This window comes from Papio anubis, chromosome 9 (assembly GCF_008728515.1).
Source record: "Papio anubis isolate 15944 chromosome 9, Panubis1.0, whole genome shotgun sequence".
NCBI classification, from domain to species: domain Eukaryota; kingdom Metazoa; phylum Chordata; class Mammalia; order Primates; family Cercopithecidae; genus Papio; species Papio anubis.
The window spans coordinates 111241360-111263119 of NC_044984.1; the positions used below are offsets into that span (position 1 = coordinate 111241360).

At 42.6% G+C, this 21760-nt stretch overlaps 1 protein-coding gene across 4 annotated transcripts in view; it reads left to right on the forward strand.

Moving 5' to 3' along the window:
- The first annotated feature begins 962 nt into the window (after window positions 1-962).
- FBXW8 (F-box and WD repeat domain containing 8) overlaps window positions 963-21760 on the forward strand; it is a 111899-nt gene continuing 91101 nt past the window's right edge. For 3 of the 4 annotated variants that reach the window (XM_009181791.4, XM_031650796.1, XM_031650798.1), the window contains exons 1-2: window positions 964-1387; window positions 12380-12484. In XM_009181791.4, coding sequence (XP_009180055.2) covers window positions 1070-1387; window positions 12380-12484 — 423 coding nt within the window. In that variant the 5' untranslated portion in view covers window positions 964-1069. Of the gene's footprint in view, window positions 1388-12379; window positions 12485-21760 lie in introns of all 4 variants that reach the window. The other variant, XM_031650797.1, reaches the window with a different exon arrangement.

Below are 21760 nucleotides of genomic sequence, written 5' to 3' on the forward strand. Positions count from 1 at the left end.
GAATGCCATCGTATGTCACTTTCTTTCCCATCTTAAAGCCCTTGGATTTCCTTCTGGAAATCTCTCTCCTAAGATCTGACCTTCCCTTGGCTGGTTTCTCTTTCGGATTTTATTTTATTTTTTATTTTTTTCATAGGTTTTTTTGGGAAGAGGTGGTATTTGGTTACATGAGTAAGTTCTTTAGTGGTGATTTGTGAGATTTTGGTGCACCCATCACCCAAGCAGTAGACACCGAACCCAAGTTATAGTCTTTTATCCCTCCCCACCTTCCCACTCTCCCTTCTCCCCCCTCCCCCGTTCCCAAAGTCCACTGTGTCATTCTTATGCCTTTGCATCCTCGTAGTTTAGCTCCCACTTATGAGTGAGAACATACGATGTTTAGTTTTCCATTCCTGAGTTACTTCGCTTAGAATAATAGTATCCAACCCCATCCAGGTTGCTACGAATGCCGTGAATTTATTCCTTTTTATGGCTGAGTAGTATTCCACCATATGTATATACCAGTTTCTTTATCCACCCATTGATTCTCTTTTACATTTTAATTTAAATAACATCTTAAAGAGACTTTCACTATCAATCCTTACTCCCCTTACCTTACCTTATTTTGTTTTCTTCCTAATACCTATCACTGATTCAAATGTTCATATTTCTTTGTTTAAAGTCTCCCTTCCCACTTAAACGCATGCTCCCAGACGTCAGGGTTTTTTGTTTAGTTTTGTAGATTTAAATGCTGAATTCTCGGTGCCTGGCATATAGTAGTCGCTCAATGCATGTTTGTTGAATGAAGGAACAATGCTCGGCGCAAAGTCAGAGCTTAGCAAAAGTGATAGGCAGGAGAGCTGACCCGCTGAGGAGCAGCTGCGTAGACCTCCGCCTGGGCACCACAAGCCAGACCACCACTTGCGCACAGGGGCAGCGCGGGGGGCGTGGCGGGGGCGTGGCCGCCCACCCGGAACCCTAGGGCTGCGGCAACAGCGGCTTCCGGCCGCGGCGGACACTTCCCTGGAAGGGACTATCCCGTGGCACCCGGTGGAACCGAGGAGAACGTGGAGCGCCGGGAGCAGTGAATATGGACGACTGCAGCCTGGATGAGTTCCGTCGGCGCTGGCAGGAGGAGCTGGCGCAGGCCCAGGCGCCGAGGAAGCGGCGACGGCCCGAGGCTGCCGAGAGGTGGGCTCGGCGGCCGGAGGTGGTCCCCGAGCGCGGCGAACAGGCCTCGGGGGACCCGGCGCTGGCCCAGTGTCTCCTGGAGGGCGCGGGGAGGCCCCCGGCAGCGCGGGCGACTCGGACCGAGGGGCAGGACGTGGCGAGCCGCTCCCGTTCTCCTCTGGCCCGCGAGGGTGCCGGGGGCGGGGAGCAGCTGGTGGACCAGCTCTTCCGCGACCTGGTGAGTGGCCGTCGCCTCCCCCACCCCGTCCCCCGATGCCTGCGCCGGCCCCCGCCCCCAGGACAAATCCCTGCAGTGATTTGGAGAGTAACTCTGTGCCATCAGTTGCCCGAGAAAATGAGTAGACGCACAAACACCGATGTTTGTGCGTGCATAGGGTCTTTCTGGAAGCAGCGCTTCTCAACCAGGGCGATTTTGTTCCCCCAGATGTGTCAGTGTCTGCAGACATTTTTGGGTGCCTCATCGGGGTGTGTTTGTGTGCATGTTACTGAGCATCTAGTGGTTAGAGGCCAGAGATGCTCGTGAACATCCTACAATGAACAGGACAGCACGCACAAAAAATTATCCAGGCCAAAATGTCAGTAAGTGTGGGGTTGAGAAACCTGCTCTTGAAGGCTACCTAAACTTTGAACAAAGGTTGCCTTTGAAAAGGAGGACCCAGGTAATGGATAGGAAGGAATTTTGCCTTTTCTTTGTATACTGTTTGCACTATTTAATTTTTGTAATCGTGCAAAAAAATTAACTCAGAAAAAAAGGAGGAAGAGGAGGAAGAATCTCTTGGGCACTTTAATTAGGATAGAGTTTATCTTTTTGTGGGGCATGGATCCCTTGGAGAATCTGGAGGAAGCTGGGGACCCTCTGTCCGTTAAAAATAACCACCTTCAAAAAGTTGGGAAAATCAAGAACAGCTGAAATGCATCCGTGGCTCACAGGTTAAGCGGACAAGGCACCAGGTTCTAATGGTTTGATTTAAATTAGGCCCAAAGGAAGTTCCTACAGCTTTCCAGTTGGGAACCCACTTTTTTTTTTTCTGTTTTTTTTTTTGAGACAGGGTCTTGCCCTGTTGCCCAGGCTACAGTGTAGTGTTGCACTCCCGGCCCACTGCAGCCTCAAATTGCCTGGCTCAAGCCATCCTCTTCCCTCAGCATCCCGCGTAGCTGGAAGTACACGCATGCACCACCACACTCAGCTAATTTTTAAAATATTTTGGTAGAGACAAGGTCTCCCTGTATTGCCTGGTCCGGTCTCAAACTCCTGAGCTCAAGTGATCCTCCCAATTGAGAATAATAATTTTTTTTTTTTTTTTTTTTGAGACTGAGTCTTGCTCTGTCGCCCAGGCTGGAGTGCAGTGGCGCGATCTCGGCTTACTGCAAGCTCCGTCTCCCAGGTTCACCCCATTCTCCTGCCTCAGCCTCCCCAGTAGCTGGGACTACAGGCGCCCGCCACCACTCCCGGCTAATTTCTTTTTGTATTTTTAGTAGAGACGGGGTTTCCCTGTGTTAGCCAGGATGGTCTCGATCACTTGACCTCGTGATCTGCCTGCCTCGGCTTCCCAAAGTGCTGGGATTACAGGCATGAGCCACCGCGCCCGGCGGAGAATAATTCTTTAAGTGGCAAACTGTTTCAAGAAATAACGGCTTATTTCATGTAATGTGTAGTTTACTCAAATAGCATTAATAGCTCCTATTTGAGTTTTTACCAAGTGTTTAGTCCTGTGCTCTGCCCTAATTCGAATGTAACAATCCTGTGAGGTAGATTTTAACTCTTCTTTTACAAATGAAGAAACTCAGAGATTCTCTGTAACTTGCCCAGCGTTACCCCAGCTGATAGATTCTGGGGATTGAATTTGGATCCAGGTCTTTTCAATTCCAAGTTTCACCACGTGCACTTGAGTTTGCGTAAGAATCCCTTCAGGCTTTGTTATAATAAAGTTCTGGACCCTCCCCAGACCTGCTAATTCCCTCACCAGGGAAGGGGTCCTGAAATCGGATGACTGGCATGATCAGGCAAGTTTCAGACATTATACTCTACTGTATAGCCTCCTTTGCTTTAAGGTCCTGATTCTCAAGGCTTTCCATTTGTAACACCTTAGAGGTATAGGCATTGATGCCAAAAATAGTAAAGAAGTAAATCAAGTACAGTTGACCTTTGAACAACAGGGGGGTTAGGGAAACTGACCTCCTTGCAGTAAAAAATCTGCATGTAACTTTTGACTCTCCCAGAACTTAACTACTGTTGACCAGAAGCCTTAGAGATAACAGTCAGATAACGCATATTTTGTATTTTATGTGTGTTACATACTGTAGCCTTACAATAAAGTAAGCTTGAGGAGAAAGTGTCATTAATAAAATTATAAGAGAAAATGTATGTATTCATTAAGTGGAAGTGGCTCATCACAAAGGCCGTCATTCTCATTGCCTTCACGCTGGGTAGGCTGCTGCTGCTGCTGCTGCTGCGATGGAGGGATTGGTCTTGCTGTCTCGGTGGCAGAGGTGCAAGGAGAGGCAGGCACATTCGAGGCAACGTTTATGGAAAACACCTGCATACAAGTGGACCCAAGCAGTTCAAACCCGTGTTATTCAAGGGTTTGTTGTATTCTAAAAATAGACGGACCTGCATGCTGGAGGATCTGGAGGGCACATCCGAATCTGTTTCATGTTGTTGGAAAAGGCCTTCCCTGTCTTCCTGGAATTCACGTCCCTGGTCTCTTCTGATCCCTTCAGAATCACCACATTAGGTACTACTAGGTTCTCTATGAGGAGCTACAACCTTTGGGGCACCTCTAATTTTAAAGGTGCCCTTTAGTACCTATCTTGTGAAGAGGTCATGAAATAGGCATGGAACTTAGCACCAAACCTGGAGTACCGTAAGGGCCCAATAAATGTAAGCTGGTGCCATTTTCATCAGTACTCAGAGTTTGCTATGCTATTTTACTTCCTCTTTGCTGAAACTTATCACCGATGAGCCCTTAACTTCCGCCTCTTGTGAATCCCTGGAGGGCAGGATCTGTTGCCTTACTATTCTACCTCCACCTGCCGTACTAGTACAGTAGGGGCCCTATCTACATTTGTTGAGTTGAAATAATGTGGGCAAAATCACTGCTTATGACAGCAACTTTATAAAGGCTCTATTGTTAGAACCCTTGAACATTCAAAGCATCCTTCCAGGTTAAGATATGGAGTTTTAAGTCTGCTGAAAGTTTTAATACTGCTGGCCAATATTTAGCACTCACTATGTCAATATTTAACCTGTCAGATCCTGCATCTATGTTGCCAACAAGATAGATTTAATGGCTTAACCTTCTTCTGTTTTTAAGTTAAACACAAATAAGGAAGCTCCCTAATGTGAACACTTTTCTTCTGGCTAACATTCCGTGAGACAGCAAACCAAACCAAATGTGTACTCATGAATTGACTTACCTGGAATAACTTCCTTTCCTCTTTCCTGTTCTTTGCCTACCTTTTAAAGCTCAGCTTGAGTTCTGTCTCCTGTGTTAATTCTTCCCTGATTTCTCCAATCCAAATTTCTCCCTTTCCCCCAACTAAAAAGTTCTTATCCTCAGTGCCGTTCATTTTTTCATGTTATTCACGAATTAGCAGGCCTCTACTTATGAACCTTTTGAAATGATGCCTGTGTATACTAGAACAACTTGTGACTTACATCTGGTCCTTGTTGGAAGGGTCTGCTGCTTGAAGCAGCTCGGGTTTCATTCATTAATCCCATAAATATTTATTAAGTGTCTTCTTAGGACCAGCCACTGTTCCAGGCACTGAGAATATAGCATCGAACAAGAAGGAAAAAAACCTGTGCCCTTGTATAACTTACATGCTGGGGAAGAGGGAGTTAGACAATGGACAAATAATTGTCAGTAATAAATGTTCTGGAGAAAAAATAAGCAGACGGATAGAGTGTATCTGCCAGGGGAGGGGCTGTACTTTTAAATAGTGCTGTCCAACAGGGTCTTTCTGGGAAGGTCACGTTTCATGGAGAACCTACAGGAGGTGAGGACTGAACATACAGAGATCTGGGGGAGGGGATTCTAGGCCAAGACGGGCAAGTGCAAAGGTTCTGTGGTGGCTGGGACCCACACTTAGTTGAATGCTCTGTTGCCTTGATCATTTTCAATGATCTTAATCATTTTTGACCAACGGGCCCCACAAATTCTATAGCCAGTCCTGATGGTGGGAATGTGCCTGCAGTGTTTGAGCCCCCTGTATGTGAACATCTTTACTCTTTTCACAAAACCACACCCACTGTGGTACCCCTCTGGGACCTGAAACTTCTACTCTTCCTGTCTTCTCTCCTCATCATGTCCTAAAGCTCAGATCCCCGTTTGGATTAAAAGGGGGCTCAAAGCAGAGGCCCAGCCCATTTTGCTTCACACCACCCTCCTTCACCACCACAGCCAGCCTCCTGGGATTTCCCCCAGCACTTGCCCTTCTTTAGGTTAGCGTCTTCTACCTTCTTCCCTTGCTGGAGTCCCCAGGGGAGTGAGAATGTGTCTTGAAGCTGGAAAGCCTATTCTCGTAAAAAAAGAATAAATCAAATTCCGTGGACATTTATTGTGCATCTACTGTGTGCAAGGCACTGAGCTAGTTAGATTCTGTAGTATTATAGTTCACTTATATCACCCGCACATATGATCAACAACTATTTATTGAATCCCTTTTGCTCTTCCTCATAGCTAGGCACGGGGATTAGGTTAAATGTTAAGAGATAAATTGTTTTTTTGTGGATTGCTTGGGAGCTTAGCCGCTCTTTATAGCATAGTTTGGAGAAATGATTTCCAACTTCTATAGAGTTGGCTTACTAATGAACTTTGGAGTGCCTTAGGGGACGATCTATATTGCCTGTTGTAGTCTCCTGTATTTATTTCATTTTGCATGACAATGACTTACCTCTATAAAAGATTTTAGCCCTTTGAGTGTAGACTATTTCTTATATACTTGCTGACAGCACCTCGCTCACCCTAGCACCTGGTGTGGCCCTGAATTTAGATAGTATTTTGAACATAAGTTACCTTACTTGAAAAATGTGGGCCGGGCGCGGCGGTTCAAGCCTGTAATCCCAACACTTTGGGAGGCTGAGATGGGCGGATCACGAGGTCAGGAGATCGAGACCATCCTGGCTAACACGGTGAAACCCTGTCTCTACTGAAAAATACAAAAAAAAGACAAAACAAAAAACTAGCGGGGCGAGGTGGTGGGCGCCTGTAGTCCCAGCTACTCGGGAGGCTGAGGCAGGAGAATGGCATAAACCCGGGAGGCGGAGCTTGCAGTGAGTTGAGATCCGGCCACTGCACTCCAGCCTGGGCGACAGAGCGAGACTCCATCTCAAAAAAAAAAAAAAAAAAAAAAAAGTGTTGCTTTTCTGCATCTGTGAAAATATCATGTGCTCACTGTAGAAATATTTAGGAAATTAAGAAGAATAGAACAAAATAAAAATCTTTACTGATATCATTGCTTAGAGGCTACCATTGTTAACATTTTGGTGTATTTCTGACATTTTTTTTTTTTTTTTGGAGACAGGATTTCTCTCTTTTGCCTAGGCTGGAGTGCAGTGGTGTGATCATGGCTTGATAGCCTTGACCTCCCAAACTCAAGCCATCCTCCCACCTCAGCCTCCTAAGTAGCTGGGACTACAGGTGCACGCCACCACACCTGGCTAATTTATTTCTATTTTTTCTAGAGACGATGTCTCACTATGTTACCTGGGCTGGTCTTGAACTCCTGGCCCCTAATGAGCTGTCCATCTCAGTCGCCCAGTATTGGGATTACAGATGTGAGCCACTGTGCCTGGTCTCTTTCTGACTTTTTTTCTTTTTGTATATAAGAATATATATTTTGAGACAAATTGTGGATTATAAATGGATGCTTGTTTATCTTGACTGCCTTTCAGACCTTCCCCTCCCCCCCCGCCCCCACCAGCCAACCAGCTTTTTCCGTCTCAAAGAAGACACAGGTGAAACTGAAACTCATCTATTTCTTCTGATTGAGATTGTGTGGGTCTACTCCGCTCAGCTTTTGCAGTATGTGGAAAGTTGAGATAAACGCCTGTAGAAAACAGTCTCCTTTCAGTCATAGATTTAGTAAAAATGTTATTACAAATCTCTTCTTTGAACTCAAGGTGCTTTTCTCAGTTTCTTAAACCACCACCCAGAGAGATCTTTCATGTTCTTTTTGCCCTGGAGCTGTACATTGAGAACAAAAACCTTAAGTCAGTTTCTTCACTTTTTACTGCTTTGGCTTTTAGTGATTATCCCTTCTTCTATTAAACAAGAGAAGACAGATTAAATTTCTAACAGTAAGGCACAAAACCAATCCATTTACAGAATTAGTCTTACATTAGCACATAGGAATACAAATCAGCCTCCCTGGGGATGGATCTCTTTGCAATTTCTCTCAGTGTTTTTGGAGTAAGTCCAGTAGACTTTGGGAAAATCTAGTATTCACTGACTTTAAATTAACCAAGTAATATGACCCATTTGTGTGTGTGTGAGTGTGTGTGTGTGTGTATGTGTTCCTTGACTAGGAGAGAGGGGATGGATAGATTTTTATATCTGCCTATGATGTAGGGTTGTGTTCTCAACTTTTAGTGTGCATGACGATCACCTGAGAAAGAGATGCTTAAGCTGGGTACGGTGATTCACGCCTGTAATCCCAGCACTCTGGGAGGCCAAGGCAGGTGGAGGCTGAGAGTCCGAGACCAGCCTGGCCAACATGACAAAACCCTGTTTCTACTAAAAAATACAAAAATTAGCTAGGTGTGATGATGTGTGCCTGTGATCTCAGCTACTTGGGAGGCTGAGGCATGAGAATCACTTGAACCTGGGAGGCAGAGGTTTCATTGAGCCAGGATCGTGCCACTGCACTCCAGACTGGGCGACAGAGCAAGACTCCATCTCAAAAGAAAAAGAGGTGCTTGAGCTCTAAATCTGGAAATTCGGGGCAGTAGGTCTGGGTAGGGCCCTTGGCATTTTTTTTTTTTTTAGTTCCACAGGTGGTTTTGATGTGTAATACAGGACAAAAGTCCCCAATAGTGGTAGAGAGTCGATATCTGGGACATTGTCAAAGAATTAAAAAACAAGGTTGTATGTTATCAGACAGATTCTTTTCCTGAACATTGAAGGAATACTAATATTTTGAATTTATTGGTCTTCTATAGAATAAATTTGGCCATTCTCAGGAATTGCTGGGAGCTATTCAACTACTGCAAAATTATTTTCTCCAGATATTGTAGCCATGTTGATATTTGTATAGTTTGACCAGATTTCCCTATTTTAATATTTCCAATGTCTTTAATTCTTTTTCCTTCCTTCTTCTTTGTTTCTGAAATGCCAAGTTGTCCATTTTCATGTTTTTAATTCAGTGTAGAGTTGGGTTAATATGGCCCATAACTTTTTGGATGGCTATGTGCTTTGCAGTAGTCTAGGTGGAAGACTGATAGCATCTTTTATTTTTTTAATTTTTAATTGACACATTATAATTGTACGTATTTATGGGGCACAGTGTGATACATGTATACAATGTATATTGACCAAATCAGGGTAATTAACATATCCATCACCTAAAACATTTATTATTTGCATTGTAAACATTCAAAATCTGCTCTTCTAGCTATTTGAAAATATACAATAAATTGTTGTGAATTATAGTCAACCTGTAGTGCTACAGAGAACCAGAACTCTCCTCCTGTCTAGCTGCACTTTTATATCCGTTAACCAACCTCTGGCTGATAGTATCTTTCAGATAACAAGGTATTTCTCTGCACACTAGTAGCAAGTAGTGTTTTTGACCTACATTTATGAACTGTGGGAAGTAACCAATCAGAGTGCCTAAGACATTCTGCCGCCGCGACAGTAGTAGGATTTACGTGGTTACTAGACCACAGCTTTTGTTGTCCAGGATGTGGCTTCACATCCTTGTCACATCATGCACACTTATAAAAGAGGTGTGTTTTCAACCACAGGGCCAGATATGCTCACAACTCTGTCTCTTGTAAGGTGTTTCCCAAATGATATTTCCAATAATAACGAACTGAAGTTGATGAATCAGTTACTAAACCTTGAATTTACTCTGGTTTGTTGGTTGGCTGGTGGAGTGATGTCACTCATTTATCTGCATTCTGGTATCTTCCTCAAGGAGGGGAGAGGAAGTAGCTTACCTAGATTAATGTCTCTGGAGGTGTGCGTAAGAACCCTTGGGAATATGTTGAACACAGGACTATCATGGGTCGTGTCTATCGCTTTGGTAAAAAAAAAAAAAAAAGATTGAACTTTTCAAAAAATAGATTCTGAAATGGAGATTTGCATGTAGGTGCTTTAGTGGATTTTCCTTTCGGAGAGATCCTGAATTGAGCAAGGGGGCCAGGCCTTTGTACCCAGCCATGGACTAGTCATTGGATACAGGCTGCCTTAGCAGAGATGGGAGGGGATGCAACTTGGGTGAGGCAGCTTGTTTGACCAGTGCCTGTGAAGGGACTCAGCTGTCAGTCAACAGCAGGCAACATTTTCATCTAGGGGAATGAGTGGGACCGAAGCGGGATCTGAGTGACCCACTGCAGTATGGATGATAGGGACCATTAATAGAATGTCATGCCAGAATTATTCTTTAAGTGTGCAGCATGAAACTTGAGCATTTTGGTCTCCTCACCTTGCGGGGGGGGTCTACATATTTCTTGAGATGTGGACCTTCCTTTAGTGTATTGGTTTCTTTTTTTTCCCTACCATTTTCCAGTGGTTAGCCGCACGGAAGGTTATCTACATGAAAGTCTGGGACTTTTATCTCTTTTGGAGTTTAGATAATAATTCTGAGAGCACAGTGATTTTTTAAAGTTTGGCTGTGTAACATCATTTACAAAATTACAGTTCAATGCTTTGAAACAGTGGTTGCCCTTCGGAACTTGTAAATGATCAAGAACCATCATAATGCATGCATTAACAGTGAGACCAGCATGGGGTCTCATTTTTATTCTTAATAGCATACCTGTTTCATAGAGTGCTTTTACCTGTTTTACAGATGAGAAAGCACAGATGCACTTAACCCAGTTGCTTGTTGGTAAGGTGAGCGAACACATGTATCAGTTTGAATCTCTGCTCTGAACCTCCATGCTGGGTTGCATTCCAGAGATTATGCTGGTTGGGATCAAGGATGCTGGTGGCAGGGCTAGGGTGATGCCAAGATACAGGCATTATCTTCCGTGATGAGGATAGAGGCTAGGCCAACGGAGTAGGCAAAAGATGGAAGGCTCCTGTTACCAGAGGTGTGACTTTTCTGTACCAGAATAGCTAAAAACAAAGATAATGGTGTCCTTTGTCTCGTCAGAGTAGTGTCAAGTCCAGAAACCAGTTCCTAGTGAGTCTTAAATGGGACCAATTGAAGAAAGCGATGCCTGGCAAGTCTCTAACAGTGAAAGGCTAAATGAGACTTCAGTTTCAATGAATGCAGGCTTTTCCTTGCCTTTGTTCGGGTTGTAGGAGGATAAGGAACATTTTTCTCTTGTTTCTTTACCAAGTAGGTAAAGAAGGCCTCTCCACAAGGTCAAAATAATCCAAAAAAGAAAGCAGGAGGAAGACCATGATTACAAATGAAAGATTCGTCTTGAGTGTAGCTTTCCTTGGCAAGCAGTGACTCCCTCCAGTGTTGATTTGAGGAGTCTCAAGTTGTATCTGGGCCGAGAGAGAAAGTGATGCCTCCTTTTCTTGATGAGTAAAGCCAGTTAGTTGTGGGAGGGGACGGAGCCTGATATTAAACCAATGACTTTCCATTATTTTTTTAGGCAAGCACCCCTGAGCCTTCTAATTACACTTGCAGATTTGTTTTCCCTTTTTTTTTTTTTTTTTTTTTTCCTGTATGGCCAAAATTTCTCTCTTGATTTAACATTCTGTTCCTTCTCTTTGCCCACAGAGAGCTGTCAACTCTTACTCTTTTTTTCCTCCAGAGATCCCTTTTGGCCTTCATCCTTTGCGCTATTTTTGCAGTTAAATACTGCATTTCCTCTTTATGCTCTGGGCTGTCTTTTAGCCCCGAGATTCCTAGATGAACAGAAACTTCATTCCAGAAAAATCTTTACCCTAAGTCTTGGTAGGGTCTAAATCAGTGCTTAGACTCCCTTAAAAAACACTGAGGTGATTTTTTGTTTGTTTGCTTTGAGACAGCAGCCTTGCAATATGTAAGACCTCTGCATTTGACTGGTGAATTAACAATTCACTTGTAAGCAGTAAGTCACTGATGTCAGCCAAAGCTTATTAAAAATGGATTTTATTAAGCGAATGCTATTGGGACACAGAGTGCAGCTTTTCCTAGCTTTGCAGAAGCCCATACCAAAGTGAGCTTTGGCAGGTGGATTGGGAACAGGCAGAGGGGTACATACGTACGCTTGGCTTTTTTTCTGTTTTACACTCATATTGCTTTGTGCTACCAGGATCATCATGACAGCCTTATCTCTCAAATAAAGCCCGTTACCTCATCTCTAATTGCTTATCCAAAGGCAGTCGAGCTCTGATTTCTTTGCATTAATAAATGACACCGAAGAAGAACTGCTTTGTTTGCACTGGCCCGCTCAGGTTAACCAATGTAAGCCCCTGAGAGCATTAGGAAACCTTGCACTTCTCCAGTGGCCAAGGAGAGGTGGCGTTCACCTCCATCAAGAGCAGTGTCTGCTTGTTTACTTTTTGCTCATGTTTATAGCCCTATTCTTTTCCCAGTGAAAACCCCTTAGTGACCTAAAGCAGCTTTTCTCTAGCTGTGTGTGCTCACTCCCTTCCTAGTTGGGAGGAGTGGTGGTTGTCCTGGGAGGAGGGTGGCCTCCCTGATTTCAAGGCTCACTTTCTTGGCTGCCTGCTGCTCACCTTTCCTTAGAGGTCAGGAGGCTTTCCACAGACCTTGGCACTGATTCCTGTGCCATACACCAGGCTGGAAGATAGCACCCCTGCTGCTTTGTGAAGCACCATGGGAAATGGTCACATGGGTTTCCTAAGTGAATATGAGGAGTGGAGGCGTAGAGGGCTCAGAGAATGGAGGATGGCTGGCAGGTTCTGAAATAGTTCCATGACTGCCTCGTGAAACAGTACGGATGCCTCCCTCCTGCGAAATAGCCTCATCTATCTTATTACCACCTAAGAATATCTCTGGTCATTTAAAGGGCCTGTAAATTTGAGTTATTACCATATCTAAGAATTGTAAACTTACTTCCTTTTTTTTTTCCCCTCAGAATGAAATGAATGATGTGCCTTTCTTTGGTATCCAACTGCCTTATGAATTGGCAATCAATATATTTCAGTATCTGGACAGGAAAGAACTAGGAAGATGTGCACAGGTAAGCTGTCGCCAACAGATGTTCAAGATTTTCCTAAATGTGTGATTAAAGTATAGGACTCTCCTAGGTAATAGAAATTTACTCACAGAATTATAAACTTTGCAGAATTAATGACTTGGATGGCAAGTTTACTTGAAGGAAAGCCACCTTGACCTTAAAGGATTATGTTCCACATCACCACTCGGTGTGTGTCTTTCTGTGGCCCAAGAGCTCTTTTCTCCCTGAGTCTGAGTTATGGCTGACCTGTGGCAGTGTGCTGGTGGCCGACAACTTGGTGCTCAGCCTTTATTGAGCTTGTCTGTGCTATTAATGTACCCACAGTTTTTAATGCAAAGATGTGAGCCCTTGGTTAAATTGAGCCAGTTGTTAGGTTGGTAGCTGAGGGGTCAGCCCGGGGACAGAACATGTTTTAGGTGAAGTCATGTCTTAGGTGTATAGTCCAAAGTACCCTTTAAACGTTAGTAACTCACTCAGTGAGGTGCAAGGCGGGTGAGAACTGAGACCCACCAAGGGAATTGCAAATCAGTGTCACCCGTCTCACGCTTACTCTGGGGCGTATGCCTGTGGAGTGGAATGGTGGGAGATATCGTTTAGGCCAAACTGCATTGTGTTTAGGCATCATGGGGGAATGTTGATAAAATGCAGATTCAGATTCAGGAGATCTGGTGGTGGGGCCTGATAGTCTACTTTCTTTTTTTTTTTTGAGACGGAGTTTTGCTCTGTCGCCCAGGCTGGAGTGCAGTGGGATGATCTTGGCTCCCTGCAACCTCTGCCTCCCAGGCCTAAGCAGTTTTCCTGCCTCAGCCTCCCGAGTAGCTGGGACTACAGGCACGTGCTGCCATGCCCAGCTGATTTTTGTATTTTTAGTAGAGATGGGGTTTCACTGGCCAGGCTGATTTCAAACTCCTGATCTCAGGTGATCTGCTGCCTTGGCCTCTCAAAAGTGCTGGGATTACAGGCATGAACACTGCCGGCCCCATTGAGTCTACTTTCTAAGCAGGGGATGCCAGTGTGGCTTTGGCCACACTTTGAAAGAGGCAAAGGTTTATGCCATTAAAATTGTTCTCTCGTTCTCGTCTTTTTGGCCAAGAGTGTGTGATTGATTTTTCTTTTCTTTTTTTGAGGCAGAGTCTTGCTCTGTCACCCAGGCTGGAGTGCAGTGGCATGATCTTGTCTTCCTGCAACCTCTGCCTCCTGGGTTCAAGCTATTCTCTTGCCTCAGCCACCCGAGTCGCTGGGATTACAGGTGCATGCCACCACACGCAGCTAATTTTGTATTTTTAGTAGAGTCAGGATTTTTGTCATATTGGCCAGGCTGGTCTCAAACTCCTGACCCCAAGTAATCCACCCACCTCAGCCTCCCAAAGTGCTGGGATTATAGGCATGAGCCACTGCGCTTGGCCTGATTTTTCTTTTTTAAAAATTTCGTTTTATTTTTTTAAATGGACAAATAAAGTTATATATATTTATCAGGTATAACATGATTTTTGAAATATCTATGCATTGTGGAATGGCTCAGTTGAGGTAACTAACATGTATTACCTCACATACTTATTTTCTGTGGTGAGAACACTTAAAATCTATTCTCTTAGTGATTTTCAAGTATACATCATTAACTAAAGTCACTATACTGTACAGTAGAGCTCTGAACTTATTTCTCCCATCTAACTGAAATTTTGTATCCTTTGACATCTTTCCAGTGTCCCATCCTGCCCCGCCAGCTACTGGTAACCACCATTCTACTCTCTACTTCTATGAGCTTAGCTTTTTTAGATTCTGCGTTTAAGTGAGATCATGCAATATTTGTCTTTCTGTGGCTGGCTTATTTCACTTAACATAATGCCCTCTAGGTTCACCTACCATGTTGTTGTAAATGACATGATTTCCTTCTTTTTTTTTTTTTTAAAGGCTGAACAGTATTCCATTGTGTATACATACCACATTATCTGTCATTTATCTGTTGATTCTGTATCTTGGCTGTTGTGAATAATGCTGCAGTGAGTCTGGGAGTACAGAGGTCACTTTGACATACTGATTTCACTTCTTTGGATGTATACCCAGCAACCAGAATTGCTGAATCATATGGTAGTTTTATTTTTAATATTCTAAGGAACCTCTATTTCCTTAATGGCTGTGCTAATTTCCATTCCCACTAACAGTGTGCAAGGGTTCCCTTCTCTCCATGTCTTTGCCAGCACTTGTTTTGTCTTTTTTGTAATAGCCATTCTGACAGGTGTAGTTTTAATTTGCATTTCTCTGATGATTAGTACTGTTGAGCATTTTTAAATATACCTATTGGCCATTTGTATGTCGTCTTTTGAGAAATGTCTATTCAGGTCCTTTGTTCATTTTTAAATTGGGTTTTTTGTCTTCTTTCTGTTGAGTTATTTGAGTTCCTTATGTAATATTTTGGATATTAACTGCTTATCAGATACATGGTTTGGAAATATTTTTTCTCATTTTGTAGGTTGTCTCTGTACTCTGTTGATTGTTTCCTTTGCTGTGCAAAAGCTTTTTAGTTTGATGTAATCCCATTTGTCTGTTTTTGTTGCCTGTTCTTTTGGGGTCATATCCAAAAAATCATTACCTATAACCAGTGTCATGGAGTTTTCCCCTAAGTTTCTTTCTCATAGTTTTACAGTTTCAACTCTTATGTTTAAGATTTTAATCCATTTTGAGTTTATTTATTTATTTTTTATTGAGACAGAGTCTCACTCTATTGCCCAGGCTGGCATGCAGTGGTGCGATTGTAGCTCACTGTAGCCTCGAACTTTTTGGGCTCACATGATTCTCCCACCTGAACCTCCAGAGTAGCTGGGACTATGGGCTCACACCAACATGCCCAGCTAACTTTTAAATTTTTTGTAAGGACAGGGTCTTGCTTTGTTGCCCAGGCTAGTCTCGAACTCCTGGCTTCAAGTGAGAGTTAACTTCTTTATAATAGTGTGAGATGAGGATCTAACTTCATTCTTCTGTATGTGGATATCCAGTTTTCACAACACCATTTATTGAAAAGACTTTTTTCCCCATTGTGTGTTCTTAGTGCCTTCGTTGAAAATCAGTTGACTGTAAATGCACAGGCTTATTTTTGGACTGTCAATTCTGTTCTACTGGTCTATGTATCTGTTTTTATGCCAGTGCCATGCTGTTTATATTGCTATAGCTTTGTAGTATATTTTGAAATGAGGTATTGTGATGCCTCCAGCATTGTTCTTTTTGCTCAGGATTGCTTTGGCTATTTGCAATGTTTTGTGTTTTTATGCAAATTGTATCATTGTTTTTTTCTATATCTGTGAAAAATGTCTTTGGAATTTTGATAGAGATTGCATTTCACTCACTTTGAGTAGTATGGACATTTGGATAATCATCTTCCAATCCATGAACATGGAATATTTTTCTATTTATTTGTATCTTCCCTTTTCTCCTTAGTGTTTTATAGTTTTCAGCATATTGGTCTTTAGCTTCCTTGGTTGAATTTGTTCCTAAGTATTTATTTTTGGTGTGGCTATTGTGAATGGGATTATTTTCTTGATTTCTTTTACAGATAGCTTGTTGTTAGTGTATACAAACTCTATTGATTTTTGTATATTGATTTTGTACCCTGCAGTATCACTGAATTTGTTTATTAGTTTCTTGGTGGGGTATTTAGGGTTTCGTATGTTTATGTTTAGATTGTCTAAACAGGAACAGAATAACTTCCTCCTTTCTGCTGGGATGCCTTTTATTTCTTTCTGTTGCCTAATCGCTGTGACTGGGACTTCTAGAACTATGTCGAATGGAAGTGGTGAGAGTGTGCATCCTTGTCTTATTCCTGAAGAAAAGCTTTTAACTTTTCACTGAGTATGATGTTAGCTTTGGTTTTGTCACATGTGACCTTTATTGTGTTAAAGTCCATTTCTTCTATACCTCATTTATTAAGAGTTTTTATCATGAAAGGATCTTGAATGTTCTCAGATGCTTTTTCTGCACCTAATTGAGATGATCACACCGTTTTTCTCCTTCATTCTGTTAATGCATTGTATTACGTTTATAGATTTCTGTTGATTTTTCATAAGTTAAATGAGTGTATGATTGCTAACCATTTGGCCTTTGATGGACAACTGTATTCTCTAGGAGACACTGGAGTATCCATTCTCCATAACTGCCAGAAAATTAGTTTGTTTAGTGGTTAGCATTTTCATCCCTGGATTCTATAACACATTTTACACAGGTGTTTACAGCTTCAGGAGAAAGGGTTTGCAAAATTCACTGGTAGGAAAACTACATAAAATTCAAAGCACCACCAAGACTATGAAGTTCAGCACATGAAGGTGGTTTGAGAGTGGTGAAAACTGTAGCCAAATTTAGACTCTAGAGCTTGCTACCTCCATGGCAGTTCAGTGAAATCACACATGATACAGGACCATTTAGACAGTTTATGGTGTTCTACTCTTTCTTTTTCTTTGATAGAGTCTCGCTGTCGCCAGGCTGGAGTGCAGTGGCACGATCTCGGCTCACTGCAACCTCTGCCTCCCAGGTTCAAGCGATTCTTCTGCCTCAGCCTCCCAAGTAGCTGAGACTACAGGTGTGCCACCACGCCCGGCTAATTTTTGTATTTTTAGCAGAGACAGGGTTTCAGCATGTTGGCCAGGATGGTCTCCATCTCTTGACCTTGTGATCCACCTGCCTCGGCCTCCCGAAGTGCTGGGATTACAGGCGTGAGCCACCATGCCCAGCCGTTCTACTCTTTCTTTAATGATTAAGCATTTTGCTTGATCATTTTTCTACTTGAATATGAATTTGAAAGAATTTTCAATATTCTTGATTGTTGCAGTATTGCTTAAGTGGGGGCATTGGCAAATATTTTTTGATGCAGCGTGTGTGTCTTTAGGAAATGATGGAAATTATTTAAAGGCTAAAATTCACTTAAAAAATGTGCTGAAGTGTAAACTGTGCTCAGAGCCTATCAGTTGCATTAAGCATGAGTACCTATATTGTTTTCTTTCCCCTTGGAAATTTGATTTGTTATATTCTAACTTTACACATTGGCCCTGCTCCCAAGAGTTGAAAACAAGAGTGTAGCTAAATGAGGCCAATTCCTGGATTTCAGCCTGATGCTGTTAGCCGAAGTCTTGGAACAGGGTCTAATAGCTAGCTGCTTTACACAAAGTCAGCATTAGATGATAAAATCTTCATTCTTGATAGCAAGCTGCTGTTTAAGAAATCATTTCTTTTAACATTGCTTTTTGCTCTCCTGCTTTGTAGAGAGCCATGTGGCTTTCACATCTGCTGCTGGTTTTCTCATCCAAAGAGTTTATCAGAGAAAGATAGAATCTAGTGGAAGAAGAGATCCCCTTTTGGTACAATGGGGCTGCATTACAGGGTAGATTGGTTATGCTGGTGAGATTATTCTGCAGGTGTGAACAGTTTAATTTGCAACACAGTAGTTCAATTGTCCACCAGAATTCTTCCCTCTATGGCCAGTTGGATTTGGCTCTTTTTTTTTGTTGTTGTTAACCCGGTTTTTAGAGCACATGTATAAGAATAGAAAATATTCTTAAACAGAACCCTGTTAGCGTACAGTGACTAAGTTGGCTGTGATCTGTGAAGTCATTATTTTTATGGAGCTCTTACATGAGAATGACAATAGAAGGCCAGTAGTTTGTAGAATTGGCTTTGTTTCATTAATCATTAAAATTAAAACCACAAAATAATTAAAATAAGTAGCATTTTCATTTGTTTCTTGGGGTGTTTTTATTTTGAAACAGGGAGGAAGTCCTTCTGTGGAATGTCCTGCTGCTTTATGATTTCATTTTAAAGAGGCTTGCATTTTTTCTCTCTCTCCATCTCTCTTTTAATCTAGGTGCCTTGGGATTTTAGTGAAATTGAGCCAGTTATGTGGAACTGGCACCATGAACTAAATGTATGCCCTTGGAGAAAACCTGTTTGCTTAGATCTTTATGCCAAATTGGTAACTGACTAACAGTAAGAAACTCTGTTACTGGGAGGCCTTTGAGATTTAATTATCCCACAAACCATGCCTGAGACTGATTTTGCTTTGACTTTGACTTCTTTCCATATCCCCTCCTCTTTTTCTGCTTTTGGGGCTTTATGTTTTGAAAACTGAACTCCCGCTACATTAGTTTGTGATCCTTGTGTACTTTTGATGCTGAGGTCTCCAGCTCCTTCCTTTCAATAGTTGTCCCTCAAGGGACTTAATATCTCTGTGGGAGTGTTTCTGGCCGAAACATCTTGAAAACAGTGTAGCTTTTAGTAAGCAAAGTTACTTGTTGGACAGTTCTTTGAACAGGTTTACAATCTTGCTATTTATAATTTTATGTTCATCTTTTTTCATGCCCACAGGATTCCTGGCATTTAAAGGAGACTATTTTTTAGTGGATAACAATGACACAGTTGTTGATTTCAAAATTACAAGTTGGTTTTTAGGAGAAAAGTAAGTCTGCCGTTATATTACAACATGAATAATTCTGAGGAGTGATGGCTTTTAGGTATTTACCAACATTCATTTTTTAAACTTTAAAAATTATTATAAATTCATAGGAAGTTGCAAAAAATAGTACAGAGAGTTCCCGTGTACCCTACCCCCAGTCTCCTCCATTAGTAATATCCCACTACAGAACAGTAGCAAAATCAGGACCTGACATTGGCACAATCCACAAATCGCTATTTTATATGCACATATTTGTGAACCTATGGAACTTTACATGGATGTAGATTTGCGTGACCACTGCAGTCAACATGTAGAACATTCATCACAAGAATCTCCTGTGCTACTCTTTCACAGCCTTTGACAGCGACACTGGCTTCAAGTCCTTTCCCTGACCCCTTCACCCCCAGCTCCATCTCTAACCCCTGGCAGCCACTGATCTGTTCTCCAGCTCTGTAATTTTGTTTTCAGCTTTTAAATGTATATTTTAGTTCTTTGTGTTTCCTAATGTTTGATTTTAGGAATTCAGCCCCGTAAGTAATGATGTCATGCTTTTCAAGTAAAAGATAGAGAAACGTGCATAAACAAAGCAATAAAGAAAAAGAGGGAAGCCACAGAGGTTAAAAACTTGAAATTTATAATATTGGTGAGCAAGAAGTAGGTGACAGCAAAAAAAAAATAAGTAATTGTAGAACTAAAGACCAGTATATTAGATGATGGTATTTCAAGTTTCAAGGAAAATGTGATTTTATGTCCATGTAGGAGAAACTAAAATCCAGGCGCTTACAGCTAAAGATCTATAATCTTAATGAAGTCTGTGTAAGTCAGGAATCCATTGCAAGTGACGCTGAATTGATTTTCCTGGCAGAAGTGATTCTGCAGACCTGTAGTTGCTGGCAGGGTTCCCTTAGTTCTTTACTTTCACCCTTGCCACCAGACTTCTCTATCAGGAAGTTATGTGGAAGGTTCCTTGTATGCTGGAGACCCAAGTGCCCTCAGGAGTTCCTTTTAATTCATGTGATTGTTGTGCCTGCCTTCTTTAAGCACAAATTTAGGGAAAGGCAAAATCACTCTAAAAAACAGATTGGGAGCTAGATGAAACAAGAATGGCAAATGATCATTGAGCCAAGTGATGGGTACTTTGGAGTTCTTTATATTGTTCACTTTACTCTTGTGTGTTTGAACTTTTCCACAATTAAAAAGTTTACTAGGCCGGGCGCGGTGGCTCAAGCCTGTAATCCCAGCACTTTGGGAGGCCGAGACGGGCGGATCACGAGGTCAGGAGATCGAGACCATCCTGGCTAACACGGTGAAACCCCGTCTCTACTAAAAAAATACAAAAAACTAGCCGGGCGAGGTGGCGGGCGCCTGTAGTCCCAGCTACTCAGGAGGCTGAGGCAGGAGAATGGCGTGAACCTGGGAGGTGGAGCTTGCAGTGAGCTGAGATCCGGCCACTGCACTCCAGCCTGGGCGACAGAGCGAGACTCCGTCTCAAAAAAAAAAAAAAAAAAAAAAAGTTTACTAGAAAAAAAAGCATAAAGCAAAAATAATACATGTGAATAAGAAAGAGCCTATGGAAGGCAGCACATGCCAGGAGCTGAGCTGGTCTGTGACCTTTGAGAATAAAAGCAATCTAATTTTTTTTTTTAAAGTTGGACTTTTTATCTCATTCAGTTATTTATATAGAGCTGACTTATGTATGTGTGAGGTACTGTTCTGTATAGTGAAGACAGCTGAGAATAAAACATAAAAAACCTGCTTCTCAGAGAGCTTCCATTGTATACAATAAAGACATGATTAAATAGAGTTATCAGATGGCAGTGAGTGCTGTGGAGAAGTACAAGACAGTAGAGGTGATATGGGGCTTGCACTTTTGAGTGGCCAGGGAAGACTTTGCAGAGAAGGTGAGCTTTGAGCAAAGACTTCAAGGAGGGGTGAAGGACACTGTGCAGATCTCTGGCAGAGTGGAATAGCAAGGGCTAAGAACTTGAGGCAGGTGCAGCTGAAGCTCATCTGAGGCAGAGTGCACCTGCTGTGTTTGAGGAACAGCAGGAAGGTCCAAGTGGGTGGCTATGGTACGCTGAATAATGGCCCCCTCCCAAATACGCTCACATCCTAATGCCTGGATCCCACGAGTATGTTACCCTTCATGATAAAAGGCTCTTTGCAGATATGATTAGGTTAAGGATCTAGAGATGGGGTGATTATCTTGGATTATCCAGGTGGGTCCTGGATTACAAGGTGCATTACAAGTCTCCTTGTAAGAGGGAGGCAGGACGTCAGGGAGGAGAGGAGATGCTGTGTTGCTGGCCTTGAAGGTGGAGGAAGGGGCCACAAGCCAAGGAATGTAGGTAGCTTGAAGCTGGAAAAGGTAAGAAAATAATTTTCTTTCTGAAGCCCCTGGAAGGAATGCAGCCCTGCCCACACCTTGCTTTTACACTTCTGGTCTCCAGAACTATAAGAGAATAAATCTGTGTTGTTTTAAGCAGCTAAGTTTGTAAGTTTGTTAGCACAGCCATAGGAAACTGATACGGGGGTGTGGTGAGCAGAAAGGAGTAAGAGGAGGAGAGGGCTCAGGATGAGAGAAGCATTTAATCTGTTAAAAGAACTCGAAGTTTTATTGTAAATGAGATGGGAAGCCTTTGGAGTGCTTTAAGCAGAGGGGTGACGAGAGCTGCCCTACATTTTAAAAGGGACCATTTGGGCTGCTGTGTGGAGAATCGGTTGTTGGGGGACAAGGACAGCAGCAGGGAGACCAGTTAGGAGGCCACTGAAGTAATCTAGAGAAGAGGATGTGGTGCTTGGGCCAGGATGGTACTAGCAGAAGTGGACAGAGTCAGGATTGCAGA